The sequence below is a fragment of the Hypanus sabinus genome, chromosome X1 (genome assembly GCF_030144855.1).
Source record: "Hypanus sabinus isolate sHypSab1 chromosome X1, sHypSab1.hap1, whole genome shotgun sequence".
Lineage (NCBI taxonomy): Eukaryota > Metazoa > Chordata > Chondrichthyes > Myliobatiformes > Dasyatidae > Hypanus > Hypanus sabinus.
In genome coordinates this window covers 38,765,690-38,787,680 of record NC_082738.1, presented here as the reverse complement: position 1 = coordinate 38,787,680, position 21,991 = coordinate 38,765,690, and the positions used below count along the sequence as shown (strand labels likewise).

Below are 21,991 nucleotides of genomic sequence, written 5' to 3'. Positions count from 1 at the left end.
TCACATATCTCTGGATCAGGAATTTGGGAATTGTGGTTTCCTTCCCAGCCACCCAGTGGGACCAGAATTGTAATAGTATGCAGAAGATCTACATGGTCAGATATTTGGGTAAGGTACCAGTGAGGAGTCACTGGAGACGGCAGCTGCAGGAATCTGGAGCAACAAACAATCTGCTGGAGGAGCTCAGCGAGTTAAGCAGCATCTGTGGGGGGATGCAGGGTCCCAATCCAAAAACCTCGACAATTCCTTTCCTCCCACAGATTGTTATACTGTTGAGGAGACTGCTGACAAAATATTAGGCCACATTCCAGCAAGGACAGTACCTTAGGGAAACGGTGACAGCAGAATGGTTTGTCAAAAATTTATCTAATTGCTGACTTAACTGATCTTAATCCTTCATTATAATTCCATCTATATTGTAGTTATTAAGTCACTTGCCAAGGGTCAAGTGCTTTTATGTGGCCCAACTTGGCCGAGGGTGCCCTACTGCAAACTTCAGTGGTGTCTGAGACCTTGCTCGCTGCTAAGCTAAAACTTTGTGTGATGCTCTGTGTGTGAAGGAGAGTGTTTTATCTTGGGTTTCAGGGGTTACTGGAGGGTGGGGAATGGTGACATTTAGTGAGCACAGAGACCTAACAGTTTGGGGCTCATTTTCAGAATACAGATTTATTCTCGCTGGCACGCGACATGAAATTTGTTGTTTTGCAGCAGCAGTACAATGCAAAGACAGAAAAATACCATAAATTACAAAATAAATAAGTAGTGCAAAAAAAAGGAATGAAGTTCCTGGACTGTTCAGAAATCTGATAGTGGCAAGGAAGAAGCTGTTGCTGAGTGTCTTCAGTCTACTGTACCTCCTCACCAATGGTAGTAAGGAGAAGAGGACCTATCCTGGATGGTGAGGGTTCTGAATGATAGATGCCACCTTCTTGAGGCATTGGCTCTTGAAGATGTCCTCAGTGGTGGAGAGGGTTGTGCTTGTGATAAAGTTGGCTGAGTCTACAACCCTGTGCAGCCTCTTGCGACCTTGTTTGATTGGGACAAGTGTTGGCCATTAGAGTGTAGGGAATCAACAAGTTGAAGGGGTAAGGACATGATAGGATCAGACCATTGTAAGAAACTTGTACCACTCACCTATGTTACATGTCACTGACTTCAGTAAAGCTGAAAAATGCATCAGACTACTGCTGTAGTCAGTCCTTGTTACTTAGAACCATAAAACATAGGAGCAGAATTAGGCCATTTGGCCCATCAAGGCTGCATCGCCACTTCATCATGTCTGATCCATTTCTCCGTTAAGCCCCAACTGCCTGCCTCCCGCCCCCCAATATCCCTTCATGCCCTGACCAACCAATAATCAATCAACCTCAGCTTTAAATAAATAAATAAACAATCTCTCTATCTAAATCTATATATAATATATTAATATTAAAAAAAAAGATTTGGCCTCCACAGCTGCCTGTGGTAACAAATTCCACAGATTCTCAACTGTGACTAAAATTTCTCCTCATCTCCATTCTAAAAGGATGCCCCTCTATTCTGAGGCTGTCTCTTCTGGTCTTAGACTCTCCCACCACATCCACTCTATCGAGGTCTTTCACCATTGTTAGATGGTGAAGCCACAATGATTTCAGATTGGATTTGCTTCTTAAGTCTCAGTAAAGGGTAACCAGGTGAAAGTCTTGTGAATTAAACCAAAATACACAGTGAGGAAGAATGAGAATTAGAAAGAGGAGGATCGATCTAATTTCACATTACAGCTTTTCGACAGAATTGTTTTGGTAACTAGATGATCATAGAGACGTGTGAGACAATCAACTGAGCAAATAGGATTATTCAGCCTTATTTTTCAGTGATTATGGTAAATTCTTGAGAAGTATGTAATTCATTAAAGAGTCATAGGAAAGTAGGCACAGAAACAAGCCCTTTTGGCCTATCTAATTCATGCTGAACCATTTAAACTGCCTAGTCCCATTGACAGGCACCAGGACCATAGCCCTCCATACCCCTCCCGTCCATGTACCTATCTCTTAAATGTTGAAATCAAGCTTGCATGCACCACTTGTGCTGGCAGCTTGTTCCCTTCATGTCCCCCTTAAACATTTCACCTTTCACCCTTAACCCATGACCTCTAGTCATAGTCACACCCAACCTCAGTGGAAAAAGACTGCTTGCATTTACTCTATCTATACCCCTCATAATTTTATATACCTCTGTCAAATCTCCCATCAGTCTTCTATCTCCCATGGTATAAATCCTAACCTATTCTATTTTTCCTTATAACTCAGGTCCTCCAGACTTGGCAACATCCTTGTAAAATTTCTCTGTACTCTTTCATCCTTATTTACCTTTCCTGTAGGTGGGTGACCAAAACTCCACACAATATTCCAAATTAGGCCTCACCAACGTCTTGTACAACTTCAACAGAACAGCCCATCTCCTGTACTCAATTCTTTGATTTTTGAAGGCCAATGTGCCAAAAGCTTTTTTTGAGTCTATCTACCTGTGATGCCACTTTCAATGAATTATGCACCTGTATTCCCAGATCCCTCTGCTCTACCACACTCCTCAGTGCCCTACCACTCACTGTGTAAGACCTACCCTGGTTTGTCCTACTGAAGTGCAAAATCTCACACTTGTCTCCATTAAATTCCATCTGCCATTTCTCAGCCCATTTCTCCAGCTGGTCCAGATCTCGCTATCCACCACACCCCCATCTTGGTATCATCTGCAAATTTGCTGATCCAGTTAGCCACATTATCATCCAGATCGTTGATATAGATGACAAATAACAACGGACCCAGCACTGATCCCTGCGGCACTCCACTAATCAAAGGCCTCCAGTCAGAGAGGCAACCATCTCCTACCACTCTCTGGATTCTCCCACAAAGCCAATGTTTAATCCAATTTACTACATCACCCTGAATGCCAAGCGACTGAGCCTCCTTGACCAACCTCCCATGTGGGGCCTTGTCGATGCTTTGCTAAAGTCCATGTAGACAACATCCACTGCCTTGCCTTCATCCACTTTCCTGGTAACTTCCAGGAAAAACTCCATAAGATTGGTTAGACACGGCCAACCATGCATGAAGCCATGCCGACTATCCTTAATTAGTCCAGGTGTATCCATATATCAGGTCCCTGAGAATACTGATGTCAGGCTCACAGGCCTGGTTTATTTTTGGATCCTTTCTTAAACAGCGGAATAACATTAGCTATCCTCCAGTCCTCTGGCACCTCACCTGTTGCTAAGGATGATTTAAATATATCTCTGCTAGGGCCCTGCAACTTTTGCACTAGCCTCCCACAGGATCCAAGGGAACACCTTGTTAGACCCTAGGGAATTATCCACTCTAATTTGCCTCAAGACAGCAAGTATCTGTAATCTGTATCAGGTCCATGACCTTGCTGCTGCTTTGCCTCACTTTAAATTGACTTTGCATCCCTCTCCTAAGTAAATACAGATGCAAAAAATTTACTTAAGATCTCCACCATCTCTTTTTGCTCCATGCATGGACTGCCATTTTGATCTTCCAGAGGACCAATTTTGTCCCTTGCAATCCTTTTGCTCTCAACGTATCTGTAGAATCCCTTACGATTCACCTTCACCTTGTCTGCTAGGACAATATCATGCCTTCCTGATTTCTTTCTTAAGTGTCCTCTTGCATTTCTTATACTCCATAAGCACCTCATTTGTTCCCACTTGCCTATACCTGCTATGCACCTCGTTTTTTTTCCCTCTTAACCAGGGCCTCAATATCGTTTGAAAATCAAGGTTAACTAAACATGTTATCTTTACCTTTTATTCTGACAGGCACATACAAGTTTTGCATTCTCAAAATTTTACTTTTGAAGGCCTCCCACTTACCAAGTACACCTTTACCAGAAAACAGCCTGTCCCAATCCACACTTGCCAGATCCTTTCTGATACCATCAAAATTGGCCTTTCTCCAATTCAGAATCTCAACACAAGGACCCGACCTATCTTTTTTCCATATTTACTTTGAAACTGATGGCATTATGATCACTCGATGTTAAGTGTCTGTAGCATTCCCTAATAGTAGATCAAGTATTGCACACTCTTTTGTTGTCTTCTAAGTACTGTTTTAGGAAACTTTCCTGAATTCATTTGACAAACTCTTCTCCTATAACAACCTTATGTTTCTTGCAGCAGTCTGTGATCTCTCTACAAATCTGATCCATGGACTCTCAGGTGGGCTATAAGATAGTCCCATTAACTTTCTTATTCCTCAGTTCCATCCATAACGCCTCACCAGACGAGTTCTCCAGTCTGTGATGACTGAGCACTGCCATGACATTTTCCCTGACTAGTAACACCACCCCTCCTCCTTTAATCCCTCCCACTTGTCGCATCTAAAACAAAGAAACCCGGGAATATTGAGCTGCCAGTCCTGCCACTCCTGCAAATAAATCTCACTAATAGCTACAATATCAGAATTCCATATGTTGATCCATGCCTTGAATTTGTCTGCCTTTCCTACAATACTTCTTGCATTGAAATATATGCAGCTCAGGGCATTAGTCACAGCATGTTCAACCTTTTGATTCCTGACTTTGTCTGAGGTCTTAACAGCATCTGTCTCCACAACCTCTCCACTAACTGTTCTGGCACTCTGCTTCCCATCCCCCTGCAACTCTAGTTTAACCAGACCCCCGGTGCAGCACTAGCAAACGTTCCTGCTAGGATATTAGTCCCCCTCCAGTTCAGGTGTATACTGTCCCTTCTGTACAGGTCTCACCTTCCCTGGAAGAGAGCCCAGTGATCCAAAAATCTGACGCTGCCCCTCCTACACCAACTCCTTCACCATGAGAACGACTGTGCGATCTTCCTAGTTCTGGCCTCACTTGCACATGGCACGGGTAGCAATCCTGAGATCACAACCCTGGAGGTCTTGCCCTTCAGCTTAGCACCTAACTCCCTGAACTCATGGACCACAACTGTTCACCCTCCCACTTAAGAATGCTGAGAACTCGATCCGAGAGGTCCCAGACCATGGCATCCAGGGATCTTGTTCTCATCCATTAAATCTGCTTCCTGTTCCCCTAACTAACGAATCCCTTATCACCACAGCTCACTTCTCCTCTCCTCCCTTCGGAGCCATGGAACTAGACTCCATGCCAGAAACTTGACCACTGTGGCTTTCCTCTGCTCGGTTGGAATGTTACCCAAAGCCGTATATCTGTTGTTGGCCGTAGGGTTTACTCTGCACTGGCTGCTTTACCCCTTTCTCTTTCCCTTTCCTGACTTTGATGGGCATCTTGGTCAGTATGGATGAGTTTGGGAACAGCCTGCTTCCTCGTTGCACGGCTCTATGAACCCAAGTCTCCTGGTGAAAAATTCTGGCCAAGATGGCACCTGTGTGCAGCGATCCTTCAGTCGACATCTTCTGGATAGATTATGAAACCACATATTTCACTTCTTTTATATCTTTTTCATTTTTTTGTCTTGAATGTGAATCTGGAACTGTTGGAGCCTGTGATTAGCAGTGTGGAGATCGTTTGGGTGTCTCAGAGAGGATTCCAGGAGGCAGAGGCAGCTAGCGCAAACCTCATGGCAAGAGCACGAGCTGCTGCCCAACTCCATTTTGCTGATTAAAGCAACGAGGGAGATTGAAACATTGAGGCGAATGTGGAAGATGAGCACCGGCTGCCCGCCTTTCGATCACTGGGGAATTGCTCTGCTGCCAGAGAGGGGAGGCTGTCTTTCGATCACTGGGGAATCGCTCTGCTGCCAGAGAGGGGAGGCTGCCTTTTGATCACTGATGGGATCGCTCTGCTGCCAGAGAGGGGAGGCTGCCTTTCGATCACTGATGGGATCGCTCTGCTGCCAGAGAGGGGAGGCTGCCTTTTGATCACTGGGGAATCGCTCTGCTGCCAGAGAGGGGAGGCTGCCTTTTGATCACTGGGGAATCGCTCTGCTGCCAGAGAGGGGAGGCCTCCTTTTGATCACTGGGGGATCGCTCTGCTGCCAGAGAGGGGAGGCTGCCTTTTGATCACTGATGGGATCGCTCTGCTGCCAGAGAGGGGAGGCTGCCTTTCGATCACTGATGGGATCGCTCTGCTGCCAGAGAGGGGAGGCTGCCTTTTGATCACTGGGGAATCGCTCTGCTGCCAGAGAGGGGAGGCTGCCTTTCGATCACTGGGGAATCGCTCTGCTGCCAGAGAGGGGAGGCTGCCTTTCGATCACTGGGGAATCGCTCTGCTGCCAGAGAGGGGAGGCTGCCTTTCGATCACTGGGGAATCGCTCTGCTGCCAGAGAGGGGAGGCTGCCTTTTGATCACTGGGGAATTGCTCTGCTGCCAGAGAGTGGAGGCTGCCTTTCGATCACTGGGGAATCGCTCTGCTGCCAGAGAGGGGAGGCTGCCTTTTGATCACTGATGGGATCGCTCTGCTGCCAGAGAGGGAAAGGCCTGCGTCTGTGCAAGAGAATGTTACCCAGGTTTTCTGCACTTTGGATATGGACTATACTATACTGTGCTTTTCACCTGATCTTTCTCGTTCTTTTGTGTGAGTGGGAGGAGGATTTGGGAGTCAATGTGCCTGTTCTATTTTTGTTCATTTTTTTGTGCGGGGAGGGGAGATTTGAGGGTTAATGATGGTGCTGCCGTTCTTTTCTTTCTTGGTTTCTTGGCTATCTGGAGAAGAATAATTTCAGAGTTCCATACTTTGATAATAAATGAACACTTGAACCTTTATTAATGAGGATAACTGGAAAAAACACAAATGAAGGAATGGAATAACCTGTTTAAGGCACGAGTTGTAGAGAATGCTAAGCACGTCAGGTCATGTCAATTGAGAAAAACAAACTGATCCAATGTTACAGATGGAAGATCTGCAACAGGAATATCCAGTTCTGATATAGATCGTAAAATCGTACAGCACAATAGGCCCTTTAGCCTATGTGTTGTGCCAAACTTATAACCTACTCTGAGATCAGCCTAACCCTTCCCTCCCACATAGACCCCAAATTTGCTTTCATGGATGTACCTGTCTAAGAGTCTCTTAAATGTCCCCAATCTATGTCTCTACCATCACCTCTGGTAGCACATTCCATGCACCTGCCTCTGCATAAAAAGCATACTGCTAACATCTATTTTTCTCCACCCACCTTAAAATTATGCCCCTTCCACTCTGGGGAAAATGGCAATGACTATCCGCACTATCAATGTCTCTTATTATCACTATCAAATTGCCTCATCCTACTTCATTTAAAAAAGAAAAGCTCTCGCTCACTTGGCCTTTCCTGATAAGACGTTCTCTAATGCAGGCAGCACCCTGGTAAATCTCCAGGCTTGGTATTTGGAAACACTCTCTCAGATTGCTCAGAACTTGAACGACATTTGATTGGGGACCTTCATCAAAAGTTGGTGGAAAATGTTAACTTGTTTTTCCTTGTTTCATATTCAGTTTGATGGTTGAGTTTTTCCAGTCTTCCAGCATTCAGTGTGACTTTTAACTTTCAAACAAGGTTATTATGTTTCCTTTTCTTCCGCATTGTAATGGTTTGTATTAAGGAAGTCCCATTGCAGTCTCAAACTGAAATATCAATCACCCCTTTGCCTCCGCAGATGCTACTTGATTCCCCCCCCCAACCTCCCCCCCAAGTTCCTCCAGCAGCTTTTTTCTTTACCCCATTTTCTCACATCGGCACCTCTTGTGTCTTCTACATGTAGAGACTTGCTATTTTGGTTGGGCAACATTGTCTGAATGCCACTTGCCACTGCTTTGTTTCTACTGTAGAAACTGTAATCCTTACCTCCCTGCAGCAGAGAGCACCAGCGATACAGGAATTAATGTGTGGCTGGAAGCAAGTGGTGAACTCCCACAAGTAAACTATAATCTGTTTCTGAGATGGAATTGTATCTGCCACCTTGCACATTTCAATCCACCAACCACAGTCTTTAAATTGATGGGGTAACATTGTGAAGGTATGAATTCCAATCACAGACTAACACCTAAAAAATGCTGGGGGAACTCAGCAGGTCAGGCAGCCCCAATGGAGGGAAGTGAACAGTCAACATTTCAGGCCAAGACCCTTCATCAGGTTAACACCTGCTGGCTCTGTGGAGCTAATGGGTATTGGCCAAATGGACTATCTACTACTAAGTCAGTAAGTAAGAGGTCAGAGCCACAGATTCCCAGTAGTAAATGGAGATACTGACATTTCCTCAAGAAGGATATGAGGACATCCTTGAATTTTTTTTCCTGTCTGCTTGGTAATCTCCCTTTACAGAGCTCAGAATAGAGTCACAACTCAGGGATCTGTAAATTCCCTCATGGAATCATAGAATGCTACAGCACAGAAACAGGCCATTAGGCCCATCTAGTCCATGACAACCTGATCTTCTACCTAGACCGATCTACCTGACCTGGACCATATCTCTGCAAATGCCTCTCATCCATGTACCTAACCAAACTTCTCAAATTTTGCAATTGAACTCTCATCGACCACTATCGCAGGCAGCTAATTCCACATTCGCACCATCGCACAGCGGCATTGAGATAATGATCAGATATTCGGTTTTGCAAGTGTTAACCAAGGATTAAATACTGGCCAGAGGTACCCCATTTACCTTCTTGGGATTGACATCAGGAAGTACCCAAAGGGAAGACTGTATTCCTGAGTGCAAGGGCAACAGTTTTCATTAATATATCACCTCTAGCATGGTAAAATGTCCCAAGATGTTTTCTGGGCAGCTTGATAGAAAGCCACATAAACAGCCAATTATCGCATAGCATTTTCTTGTAAAAATTCTGTGTAATTTATGTTCTTGTGAATGCTGTGTATCTGTGATGCTGCTGTAGGTATGGTTCTTATTGAGTCTGAGCAGACATGTACCTGGCCATATGGCAATAACCTTTGTCTTATGGAAGTAGGAGAGAGGACTAGATATTTGATGCAAGAAGTGTGTTTCAAGCCCTGTCAAAAAGGAAGATAAAAGTGGGATTTCCAGGGCTTGTCAGCTGAAGCAGATGCTGTCAGATGGCAACCCTGACAGAGTCAAGTAGAAAATATCAAATTGTTCCCTGAATGAGACTTGACACATGCAAGGGAAAGAAGAACTGGTGGATAATTAAATGCTGATGGTGAATTATCCTCAATTACTTCTCAACATTGTTTTAAATAATGTAAATCATTAAAATATCTTTGAGAGAGAGAGATATATAAGGTAACTATCTTAATGAGTGTTTAATAAGATTGTTTACATCTATAAAAACATCCTGGTCAGAAAGCACAATGAATGAAATAAAGGTAGTCCCAAGTTACAAGAATTTTATTTTTAATTTTAAAGGCACACAACTTTAGCTAAGCAACTTACATAAATGTTACAGTATTATAAAATATACACATATATAACTATTCTAAAATGTGGTATGATAATTATCTACATCATAAAATATTGAGTATATGAAATAGTGATCACAATAATGGACACTTCAATTCAGTGTCACAGTCCCCATCAGTTCTCTAGGATTCCCTTGGAAGGTCTATTCTGTATATTAAAGAAGTATCATCTCTTAACAATTTAGTGACACTTCAAAATAGACATGAAATGAACCAAATTGTGAGGATGGGTCATTGTGCTGAAACCCTTGTCAGTCTTTATTAATATATAGTTTTTCATAAATGTGATATGTGACACTGTTATTTCCTTTGGGATCAATAAAGTATCTATCTATCTATCTATCTATCTATCTATCTATCTATCTATCGAAATTCTATTGTATTATTTATTTTCCTGTAAATAAATCTCAAGGTAGTATATGGTGACATACTGTACACATACTTTGATAATAAATTTACTTTGACTTTAAAAAGCCAAGCTTCAATACTGGGTGCGTTTATCATCTTGGCCACACTGCCCAGGAGAAGGAAGATCACAAGTTGTAGCTCAGATAATTTCATACTCGGAGAAAGACAGAATGAGCACCCTCGGATTTCTGAGGTAGTAATAAGAGCTGAAAGCAGAAAATGTTAGAAATAGTCAGCAGATCAGACAGCATCTTTGGAGAGAAAATCAGAGTTAATATTTCAAGTCAATCACCTTTTCCGGAGTTATTTGAGATTTATAGATTTGCATCTGCACTATTTTGATAATAATAGGAGATGAACAGATGGTTGCATGATGGAGGGAAGGGTAGAGGTGTTGGGAAAAAAGTTTCATTTTCCATTCACATAAGAGGGTCAAAACCGGATACATGAGATTGAGTTCTTGGTTCAGCTGGTCCTGTTACAGATTATTTATCTATTTGTACTGTTTGCCTTCTTCTGCACATTGGTTGATTGTCCATCTTTGTGTGTAGTTCTTCATTGATACTATGGTATTTCTTTGTTGAACCCTGAATGAATCTCAGGGTTGTATATGGTGACATATACGTACTTTGATAATAAACTTCCTTTGAATTTTGAGATTTTCCAGTTGAACTGTGCTTAACACTGAAATTAATGATGGTCTTTAGAAAGCTACAGGCAGGCTGATGTACCGAGCTTTATAGATAACAAGTTAAATCTATTTTCATTCCACATGCTAGTCTTTTCCAGTCTTATAGTTTTCTTTAGATGACAAAGATAACATTCTTCCCAGCATTGCAAAATGCTCTCCCCCCCCCCCAAGAACAGGAACAAATAGCCTATTCCCTCACTCCCTCTGTAAGACAAACGGACTCTGATCAGAACGTTGAACTAAAGCAACATTTTTAAAAATCCAAGTTGAACCTATGGACTCACTTTCAAGAACTCTACAACTCATGTTCCCAGTATTACTTATTTCCTAACACAAGAGATTCTTCAGATACTGGAGGAACTCAGCAGGTCAGACAGCATCTATGGAAATGGCAACTGTTTTCATTTCTATAGATGTTTGACCTGCTGAGTTATTACTTAATTAATTAACTGCAGCAGCAATAGGTGAAGGAACATAGTTGATCAAAATGCCTGGAAATCTTTAACATTCAAGCACACCTTTTCTCAAAGGTACCTTCCAGCAATGAAGGTCTCTGTCTAACTTTTGATCTCAGTTAAGTGTGGACTTCTTGATCTTCTAATGCTAAAACAAGGAATGAGTTTAAACCTAGGCAATTGGTTAAATATTAAGTACTGCATTTCAGGACTGGATACAAACAAACATTTAGTTCCTGAAATAAAGGAAATCCTTCCTAGTGGTACAGCTTTACCAAATTCTCACGGGATAAGCCAGATGCATTCACAACTGAGTGAATCACTTTTCTCTGGGATCGAAGTGTCATTGGCAAGGCCGGCATTTATTGCCTATCCCTGAGGTGGTGAACAGCTTTCCCATAGTCCTTCTGATGAAGAAGTTTTCACAGAGCTGATAGGTAAGAAGCAATGCTATACACTCAGAGGCCACTTTATTAGGTACACCTGCTTGTTAATACACACATCTAATCAGTGGCAGTAAGTCAATGCATAAAAGCATGTAGACATGGTCAAGAGGTTCTGTTATTGTTCAGACCAAACATCAGAATGGGGAAGAAATGTGATCCAAATGACTTTGACCGTGGAATGATTATTGGTGCCAGATGGGGTGGTTTGAGTATCTCAGAAACTGCTGATCTCCTGGGATTTTCACCCATAACAGTCTCAAGCGTTTACAGAGAATGGTGTGAAAAACTAAAAAAAATTCCAGTGAATGGCAGTTCTGTGGGCAAAAATGCCTTGTTTTTGAGAGAGATTAGAGGAGAGTGGTCAGACTGCTTCAAACTGACAGGAAGGTGACAGTAATTCAAATAACCACTTGTTACAACAGTGGTGTGCAGAAGAGCATCTCTGAATGCAGAACATGTTGGATTTTGAAGTGAGTGGTCTACAGTAGCAGAAATCCACAAACATACACTTTATTAGATGCAGGAGATATCAGCTCAGAAAGGTGAATGACTTGAAGAATAAACCACAGATGGTGTTGTCATGATGGTAAGGGTCACACAGTTAGGGGGGTGCTCTATGATTAGCCAATGAACCACCCCTTATTCCTTTTCTCTGATTTCTGCTCAACAATTGCTCTAAAGCATAGGCAAGCTTAAAAAAAACACATCAGGAGGGAAATTTGTATGCGTGGCCCCTGATGTCATGATATATCATGACTTGGTATTCAAAACTGCTGTACCACCACACAAGTTTACAAACCTAATGTAATCAAAGAGCGCAAATTCAAAAGCACCGTGAATAGGGATAAGAAAATCCATAGCAAATACTGTCGTAGTTCTTAACACTAATGTTATCCTATTATAGTACAAAGTTGGTACCAGCCAATCCTACATATATATATATATATATAAAATATTGCCACTTATTGTCTTGGTTTCTAAAGTAACGATCACCTTTAATTGTTTCAGGAGACTACGTAGCCGAGAGGTACCGTCACCCAGTATCCAATGACTGTCCAGCAGCTAGCAGCAGATTGTCATTAAAGGTTGAGTCAGTAGTAAAGAAGACAAATGTAATGTGAGCATTTGTTTCGAGAGGACTAGAATATAAAAGCAAGTATGTAATGCTAAGGCTTTCAAAGGCACTGGTCAGACCACACTTGGAGTTTTGTGAGTTATCTAGGAAAAGATGTGTTGGCATTGGAGAGGGTCCAGAGGTTGTTCACAAGAATGATACTGGGAACGAAAGGATTAATGTATGAGGAATGTTTGATGGCTCTGGGCCTAGATAGAATGGGCGTGGAGAGGGCATTTCCAATTGTGGGAGAGTCAAGGACCAAAGGGCACAGGCTCATATAATATATAATATAATATATAAGGACATCCCTTTTAGGGCAGAGATGGGGAGGAATTTCTTTAGCCAGAGGGTGGTGAATCTGTGGAATTCTTTGCCACAGGCAGCTCATTGGGAATAATCACATTGAAGATTGATAGGTTCTTGATTAGTCAGGGCATCAAACGTTACAAGGAGAAGGTAAGAGAATGGGATTGAGAAGGATAATAAGTCAGCCATGATGGAATAGTGAAGCAGGCATGATGGGTCAAGTGGCCTAATTCTGCTCTTATGTCTTTTGGTCTTCTGGTTACGTGCAGCCCTTTCCCTAGGCCGGGGGTCGGCAACCCGCGGCTCCGGAGCCACATGTGGCTCTTTTACGTCTGTGCTGCGGCTCCCTGTTGCTTTGGGAAATAATTGGTTGTGGCGACCCTTTTCCTGGCGCATCCGAACCGACTCACAATTAGATAGCCTACGGGGGTTTGCGAGCACAGAGCTTTGGAGCCTCTGCGCCATGGGGGGCAGGTTGAGGGAGGCTTAAAAGTGAGGCTGAAGATTTCGAATAAAGTTTTTTCCTTCGACTGCAGTTACCGACTCCGTGTCGTAATTTTAGCACTGCGTGTAGCACACCGCTACATGGTCAGTATTTAATTAAAATGTATTTTATGTTAGTTTGTTAGTTTTTGAAATGTAAATCTAAATTTGAAGATTATGGTGATCTTGTACAATCTAAATAAGACGTTGTGGCGACCCATTTCCTGACACATCCGAACCGGCTCACAATTAGCCAGCGTTCAGGCTAAGGGAGATTGCCTACGGGGGTTTGTGAGTACGTGTCTTTTGCAGCATCCGCGCCCATGGGGGGCGGGTTGAGGGAGGCTTAAAAGCAAGGCTGTTTAGTTCGAATAAAGCTATCTTTGACTGCAGTTTACTGACTGCGTGTAGCACACCGCTACAACGTGTTTTTATCGCTGGCTGTCCAGAGGGGAGGTGCTGAAATGCTTTGTCGCGTGTCTGGAAGAAGTGAAAACTTTCCTGGGCAGCAAAGGGCTCACCTTTCCTGAGCTGGAACAGCCAGAGTGGCTAGAAAAGCTACACTTCATGGTAGACATTACAGCGCACCTGAACACGCTGAACACAGCTCTTCAGGGGTAAGGACATACAGCCCTGCACATGTTGGAGGATGTTTTGGCATTCGAGCGCAAGTTGACGTTGCTTGCCAGAGATTTACAGAAAGGCACAATGTCTCACTTCCCCAATTTGAGAGAGTTCAAACAAGGTCACGACATGATAAATTCGGAGTATTTACATTCTGCAATCATCGCAATGCAAACATCGTTTGGGAAATGCTTCTGTGAGTTCAGAGAGGAAAAAAACACATTATCCTTCCCGGTCACTCCCCTAAGCATCGATCCATCCCTACTGAATACGACTGCATTGTCAGGTGTGAGTCAACCTGAACAAGTATGATAAATATTTTAATTGCCTATTATTTTACGTATATTCATATGTTTTCATTGTTCAGTGAAATAGTCCTTTTATTTTTCAGGTTGACAGCTGGCTGACGTTATTTTTGGTTTGCTGCTGGCGGCAAATTTAAGTTTGGCGTTTTTCATAAATACAAGAAGGACTCAAATAGACGTTGAGTATTTTACTTAAAAGTAACCTTCAACCCACCGTCTTTTTTTCGGAGTTCAAAATGTTTTTGTTGCATGCAGAAATGTAATTTCGTTTTCTCTGCAGGAGTTCATCAATTTCATAAATGCAACACATTATAGTTTGTTTATACATAGCATAAAGGCAAAACAAAACGTTGTATGCAGTGTTATTTCATTTTAAATGTCAAACGGGTTTTGCGGCTCCCAGTGTTTTCTTTTCTGTGGGAAACGGGTCCAAGTGGCTCTTTCAGTGGTAAAGGTTGCTGACCCCTGCCCTAGGCTGACGTCCTTCAAATCACCTCAGGACAAAAAGCCTTTGAATAAAGGGCAGCAGAAAGTTATACAGCTCCTCCACCCTGCCCTGCCATTTATCAAGAGTGTGACTAGTATGATTTTCCATCTTACTGTACCTTACAGATAGTCAAAGACTCTGCTTCCACTCACTTTGAGGAAACATGCAAACTCCACACAGACAGTACTGCACCAACAGGTGAGTTTCTAAATGCTTTACCACACTTAGCATGTGTTATTTTTGAACATTATAGAAGTCAAGGCACCACTGTTAATAATGAACAGGTATTACAAGTTCTCAGCAATCTCTATTGCCTGGCAACAGCCAATCAAATATACAATATCCATGAAAGCAGAACTGGATAAATGATAATTGAATCAGCTTTACACTCAATATTCATAGAGTTAGCTGGTTGCACCTTTGAATTTGGAATCACCCTGTCGTCGTTATACCACAGTTGCCCGATTTATTTCTTAGATATTGAGGGAAGGTTTCTTTGCACTTGACTGCGAAGATCTTCCACTGTTGCTGCTGCCCAGTGACTTGTTCTTGTGAGTAGAGTCTACGTCAGAATGATTGGAGCCGAGGTTCACCATAACCATCTTGTCCAATAGCTGAACTGATTCGATGTTCTTATCCTTTGCGCAGTTTCTAGTCGACTGGTTCTGCTGCTCCAAGTCTTTTAGTTGCTGTCGGCTGAACATCTTTTTAACTATGTGTGCCAGCTCAACAAGGCTGATAATCGCAGAGAGGATGCTAACTACAAAATAAAACACTAAAAACACAGTCTTCTCCATTGGGCGAGACACAAAACAATCCACAATGTGTGGGCAGGGAAAACCAGTGCACAGAAACTGGGGTTCAATGGTGAAGCCAAATAGGAAGTACTGAAAGACAACCAGGGCCACTTCAGCCATCAGTCGTAGTATGACATGGATGATGTAGCATTTCTTTATTCTTGGCACCGGTTTTACAACTGTTTCTCGCCTTTGGATGAGGCCTACTCGCTCTTGCTTCTCTTCGTCCTTTGAGGACTGGTGGACGGCGTAAACCACAAACAACAAGGATGGCACAGACAGAAACACAATGTGGAAGACCCAAAACCTGAACGGTGAGATGGGGAACGCCTTGTTGTAGCAGACTTGCTTGCAACCGGGTTGTAGTGTGTTGCAGGCAAACTCTTCTTGCTCGTCCTCAAAGATGTCACTTCCTACCGTGGCCAGGACGAGGACGCGGAAGATCATCATAAGCAGGAGCCAGACACGACCCAGCATGGGTGCGTGGCTTTTGATCGAGTCCAGCCAGTCGCTCAGAAAGCTCCATTCTCCCATTGTAGCTTAGCCTTTGTTCTTAATTGGGTGATGCTACTTCTTCACACTCTGCAGAAAAATATATTTAAAAAATTTGAAACAAAAATGAGGAAATTCTGTACACGTTCAAGCACCAACTAGAAAGAGAAACAGAGTTGATATTTCAGGTCAAAGATCCTTTGTCAGAATACTGAATCACTTGCTATAAATCTGAACAATTTACCTTACAGTTCCATTATTTTAATTGCTGACTATCACAGATGCTCTCTTTTAACACTACTTATTTACTTTTTATATTTCTTAGGTTAACTGATTTTTTTATTGCACTGTACTGCTACCACAAAGCACCAAATTTCTTGCCATATATCAGTGATGATTAACATGATTCTAAGAACAGGGGATAACAGAGGGCCAGATCATTGAAAATCAAAAATTGCAGATGCTAGAAATCTGAAATTGAAGCAGAAAATGCTGGAAATACTCTGTGGGTCAGGCATCATCTGTGGAAGGGGAAAGAATGAAAGTTTCTGGTTGAGAGCCCTCAATCAGATTTGGAAAAAAGAGAAAGCAAGTTAGTGAATAATCGAGCTGGAGGCATGAGTTCAGGTCGCACCGTGGGTCATCACAGACTTTCCATGTTGTTTTAAAAGCCTCCAGGGAAGGGAATCTATTATCCTTAAGCTCCAATTCTACACCCACAAACCTGGTTTATTAACCACCCTCTGAAAAAGTAATTAGGGCAACAAATGGTATTCTTTCCAGCAATGCTTACATCCTGTGAACAGAAAAAAAGGGTTTGAAATTAAGTCACTAAAAACATCCGCTGGAAAAAGAAACAAAATTGTGGTTTCAGATGAAGGATTTAAGCCCCAAACCCAGTTATTAAAGGCTTTCTCTGCCCCGTATATTGGTCCTTTATGCAAGAGCTATAGCGGGATCCCACTTCAAAATTACCGGTCAGTGGAAGTTCTCCATCTTGGCAACTCACACTGGATTCAGAGTGACACCAGTGAAATCGACTGCCTGGGTCACACCTTCACTTTGAACAAAGTGTCCTATGGTGCTGGTGGCTCCTGTGAGGAAAAATGTTGCTAGGACACTTTTGTTAACATTCTACCAATGAAGTGGTTGAAATTGGGAGACACAATGTTTAGTTTTATAAATCTTTCAATGTGCTTCTGAAATGTTGCTAAGGAGTGCTGATGGCAATTCTAGCAAACAAACAATCTCTATTACGGAAGTTTCTCAAGGAGTTAAGCCTGTCATTGGAGAAACTATGGTTATAGGTATGTGTAAAATGCCTATAAGATAGCAGCGAACAGGAATGCAGCTTAACTCTTTATCACTATCATTAATAGTCTTGATGAATGACTGTTGAATGTGCCTTGTCAGCAAAGTACTACTTGCTTTATGTAATAGACACGCCCCCACCCACACCCAGGATGCTAACTCATGTAGTCCTGAGCATTCAAAGCTCTAGTGATATCCGACACTGTCTGTGTGGAATTCGACCATTTTCCTCGCAATTGGGTGGGTCTCCACAGGGTCAGTTTCTTCCACATCCCAAAGATGTTCTCGTTTGGGGGGGGGGGGAGAGGGTGTGACTACTGCAAATTGCCCCCCCCCCCAGGCGGGAAGGAGAATTAGGTGGTAGAGGGTGAGTGGGGAAATGATGGGCATGTAAGAGAGAGAAGGTTACAGAAAAATGAGTAGGAATTAAAGGGGTTACTCTTTGAGCCAGCATAGATTTAATGAGCTGAGTGGCCTTCTCAATCCTCCAGTGGTTGACTGCTCTTCATTCAACCCCAGAATTGGGGAAAATCTGTGGTGTTCCTTCTCCTAAATCCCACCTGACAAAAGGTGTTTCATAGAACTGGATGTAGAGATAGATGCTTCCCAAGTTTGATTCTTCCTTCCAACACAAATATTTATCCACAAAGATTTAGAAGGCCAGTTGTTCAGAAAGCTGAGCCCCAAAACACACCATTGTTCATAACAAAGCTGATTAATACTTTTCCTCCTCTTGCACAAGGTGCTGGTCAACTATAAATTCAGCTGCCTTGTTTGGGATCAGGAAATCCAGCACAAGCCAAGGGGGTGAGGCAGGAACACCAGTTCTTACTGGCTGTGGCAAGAACCGAATTCCATTGTTTGTAAAATGAATCCCTTCTTAACAAAGAAAGACCACCACGGTAGCATAATAGTTAGCGCAACAGTATTACAGCTTGGGGTGTTGCAGGGTTCAGAGTTCAATTCCAGTGCCATCTGCAAGGAGCTTGACATTCTCCCCGTCAACTGCGTGGATTTTCTCCAAGTGCTCCAGATCCTCCCACAGTCCAAAGACGTACCAGTTGGTAGGTTAATTGGTCATTGTAAATTTTCCTGTATTTATGTTAGTGTTAACTAGATGGGTTGCAGGGCAACACGACTCATTAGACCAGAAAGGCCTGTTCTGTGCTGCACCTCTAAATAAAGAAATAAACGAACAAACAAATCCCACTGCCGTCTGCAAGCAGTTTGAGCATTCTCCCCGTGACTGCGATGTTTTTATATCTGGGTACTCTGGTTTCCTCCTGCATTCCAAAGGTGTACGGATTATGGTTATTAAGTTGTGGGCATGCTATGTTAGCACTGGAGGGTTGCAGGCTGCAGGACTACACTTGCAGGCTGCCCCCAGCAACTATTCGCACTGCGTTGGTCATTGACACAAATGGCACATTTCACTAGTCAAATGCATCAAATAATGTTAGTGTGACAAATAAAGTTAATTTGTCACCAAATAATAAAGCTAATGTGATAAATAAAGCTAATCTTTATCAACACTGATCTCTATCTCTATAACTATGAAGAATCGTCAGCAACCGCTAGTTCAATCCGTGGATCAAAATGACTTGCCACGATCAGATGAAGAGAAAGCATTCCATGTATAAAAGTTTCTTGTATCCCTAGTTTACGGAAAGCTCAATGTCCATTTGCAATATGTCCTTTATACCAGCCTGCTACTTCTGTGCTAAGAACTGACCCAACAGTCCTCACAAGGTAAGGTGAATGAGAGTGGAGTGGGGTTGTGTCAGACTCAAGGGGACCTTTGGACAAGATTCAGATGAAAGTGCCCAGTGAAATCATGAAGGCTTGAGAAAGAGATTTTAGTGAGGGGGCAAAATGTCTGGCAGTTTCAATACTAACAGGATCCTTTTGGAAAAACCAAGTGAAGAAACACATTCACATCACAGTACAGATGAGCTTATGATTTAAGCTATAGAATTCAGAACAGGGGGAGAACATATCCATTACAATTCCATTTACTTTGCACTGTTTAAATGTGCTTTTCAATCTGATTTGTTAAAAATTTGCAAATAATTCCGCTGTCAGTGTAAAATTCTTCCGCTAAAGATGGTAGAATTTTCATTGTTGATGTTAACACCATCAGATTTTGACTTTAATCTTCCAATCTTCAACATATTACAATTATAAACATATAATCATAATGGCACAACAGGAGACCATTTGCCCACAACCAGCCCACACCAGCTCCCCAGTACATCAACTTCTTCAGTCCTGAGCCTCTGGGCTTGTAAATTATTTCCCTCAAGTGTGTATACTGTACAAATCCCTTTAGAAAGGCCTGATTGACACTCTAGCACAATGACCATCATTACATTCTGCATTTAAGAAACATGTTCCATCCGTCCTGCATCTTTTGCCCTTCAGGTGAGATCTGAGGCCCCTGGTCCTTGAGGCCATCTGCTAATGGCAACAGTGCTGCTCTATCTACCCTCTCCAAACTAGTTAAGGTTCTATAAGGATATCAGTTTTTTTTTCTATTTAATTCTCTCCCACCCAGACCACCTCTACCCAATAATATTTAATTCCCCTCGCCACTAAACCTGACATACAATTGAATCTGAACACTGAATCTGAAACTACAGTACATGGTTCCTACTCACCATATCTCACACATTTTGAAAACACCTTTTCTTTAAACCAACCTTTTGGTCTCTCCTTGAACTGCAATAGTTCCTGTTTACCCTTCCTGCCCAAATGCTGAAGCTCCCAAAAAAAAGGAAATGAACAGAATAGAATTCTGATGCCAGGAGTCAAAGGCATCATCGGCCCCCGTCCCTCCCACCCTCTGGATTAAGTTTCCACTGTTGTCAGGCTCACTTTCCATTTATAAAAGCTAATGGTTCTATACAAATGCAGATTATCAAAACCTGTCAATGCCGTAACTAGCTGAAAATCTGTGGGGTGATGTGAGTGGGGGAGAATTCTAATAATCTCAATTTTGTGCCCTCCAACCTCACCTCCCTCGGATGTAATGCGTCTCTCCATCAGTGCGTCTTCCCATTTTGCAAGCTATTTACTGCTGACAAGTTAGAGTCAGGTGTTTAAATCTTAAAATGAACTTCTAGCTCTAGTATTTTTACTTTTCACTCAATCTAACGGTTGACACTGTAGCCTTAATTAAACTCTTCTTAAGGGCCCCAGGAGGTAGAGGAAAGGGGCAAAGGAGTAAGGGAGGAATGTGTGTTGATTTCCACTCAGTTGTGATATTCAATCACAAGTACAAGTGTAGCTGGAGACACACCCTAGGCTCTGATTTTAGCATGAGCCCCTTAAAGCAGCTGATGAATGGATTAAACACTGTGGCATACCAGTTAATTTGGCAACAGCAGCTGCTTTACCGCAACTGGAGAAATGGAGGAGGAACCGTGGAGCCAACAGAATTCCTGTAGTACAAGCTGTAAATTTTGGAAAATAAATTGCTTGTGTACGCAAGGCACATTAACAGATCAGTTTCTTAATTAACGTAAATCACATGGGGCTATAAAAGATTTGCTACCTCTTACTGAAGTTCTCTAAATACCTATCAAAACACGTATAAAGATTAAAGAAATTTATTAGCAAAATAAATATACATTACCTTCAATTCATTTTCTCACAGGCATTTATAGGGAAAAAGAAATACAATAGAATTTTATTAAAAACTACATATAAACAAAGACTGACAAACAACCAAGGTGCTAAAGAAGACAAACTGTGCAAATAAAAGTTATACTGAGAACGAGTTGTAAAGAGTCATTGAAAATGAGTCTGTAGGTTAGAGAATCAGTTCAGAGTTGTGGTGAGTGAAGTTATCGACACCAGTTTAGGAGCCTGATAGCTGTGGGGCAATAATTGTTCCTGAACCTGGTGGTGTGGGGCCTAATGTTTCTCTACCTCCTGCCCAATGGACACTGCTTCCCGGTGGCATGTAAATGTACTCACTGGTGGGGAGGGCTTTGCCTCTGATGATCCACCACTTTGTGAAGTCTTTCCTGTTCCTGGTGTTTCCATACCAGGCTATGATGCAACCAGTTAGGATACCCTCCACTGTGCTTTATAGAAGTTTGGCGAGGCATTTGGCGACATGCTGAATCTGCGCAAACATTTAAGGATGTAGAAGCACTGTTGTGCCTTCTTTGTAATGACATATACCTGCTGGGCTGGGCTGGGACACTTGTCTTCTAAAGCAGTGTGTTGGAAGGAGGGAAATTAAAATAAAAGCACTCTGGATTTTCACTCCATACTCAAACTGAATGACCACTGGTCTGCAATTTTGATTATTCCTGACCACCCTTTGTTGATTTTCAATATTTCAAAGTACATTTATTATCAAAGGATGTATAAATTATACAATCTTGAGATTTGTTTGCTTACAGGCAACCACAAAGCACGAAACCGGAAAGAACCCAAAGTAAAAAAATTAAAGACCAACGCCTGATGCGCAGAGAAAGGGGGAAGAAAACCACAACTCATGCAAACAATAGAAGCGAGCAACAACATTCTGAACCAAAATGAGTCCTCAGGTCCAAATCCCGGGGTAGGCCCAAAGTCTCGGTATCAGTCCATAAGATCATAAGATATAGGAGCAGAATTAGGTCATTCAGCCCATCGAGTCTGCTCCGCCATTCTATCGTGGCTGATCCCGGATCTCACTCAACCCCGTACA

At 42.4% G+C, this 21,991-nt stretch overlaps 1 protein-coding gene across 1 annotated transcript; it reads right to left on the bottom strand.

Annotated features, from left to right (window-relative positions):
• Positions 1–15,108: 15,108 nt before the first annotated feature.
• Positions 15,109–16,020, bottom strand: LOC132384478 (gap junction delta-3 protein-like). Its single transcript, XM_059955630.1, has one exon. The coding sequence runs from the start codon at positions 16,018–16,020 to the stop codon at positions 15,163–15,165; it is 858 nt and encodes a 285-aa protein (XP_059811613.1). The 3' UTR covers positions 15,109–15,162.
• Between the last annotated feature and the right edge of the window lie 5,971 nt (positions 16,021–21,991).

Excerpts from the sequence above, each read along its gene's own strand:
- LOC132384478 (XM_059955630.1), bottom strand. The coding sequence starts at position 16,020 with ATGGGAGAATGGAGCTTTCTGAGCGACTGGCTGGACTCGATCAAAAGC.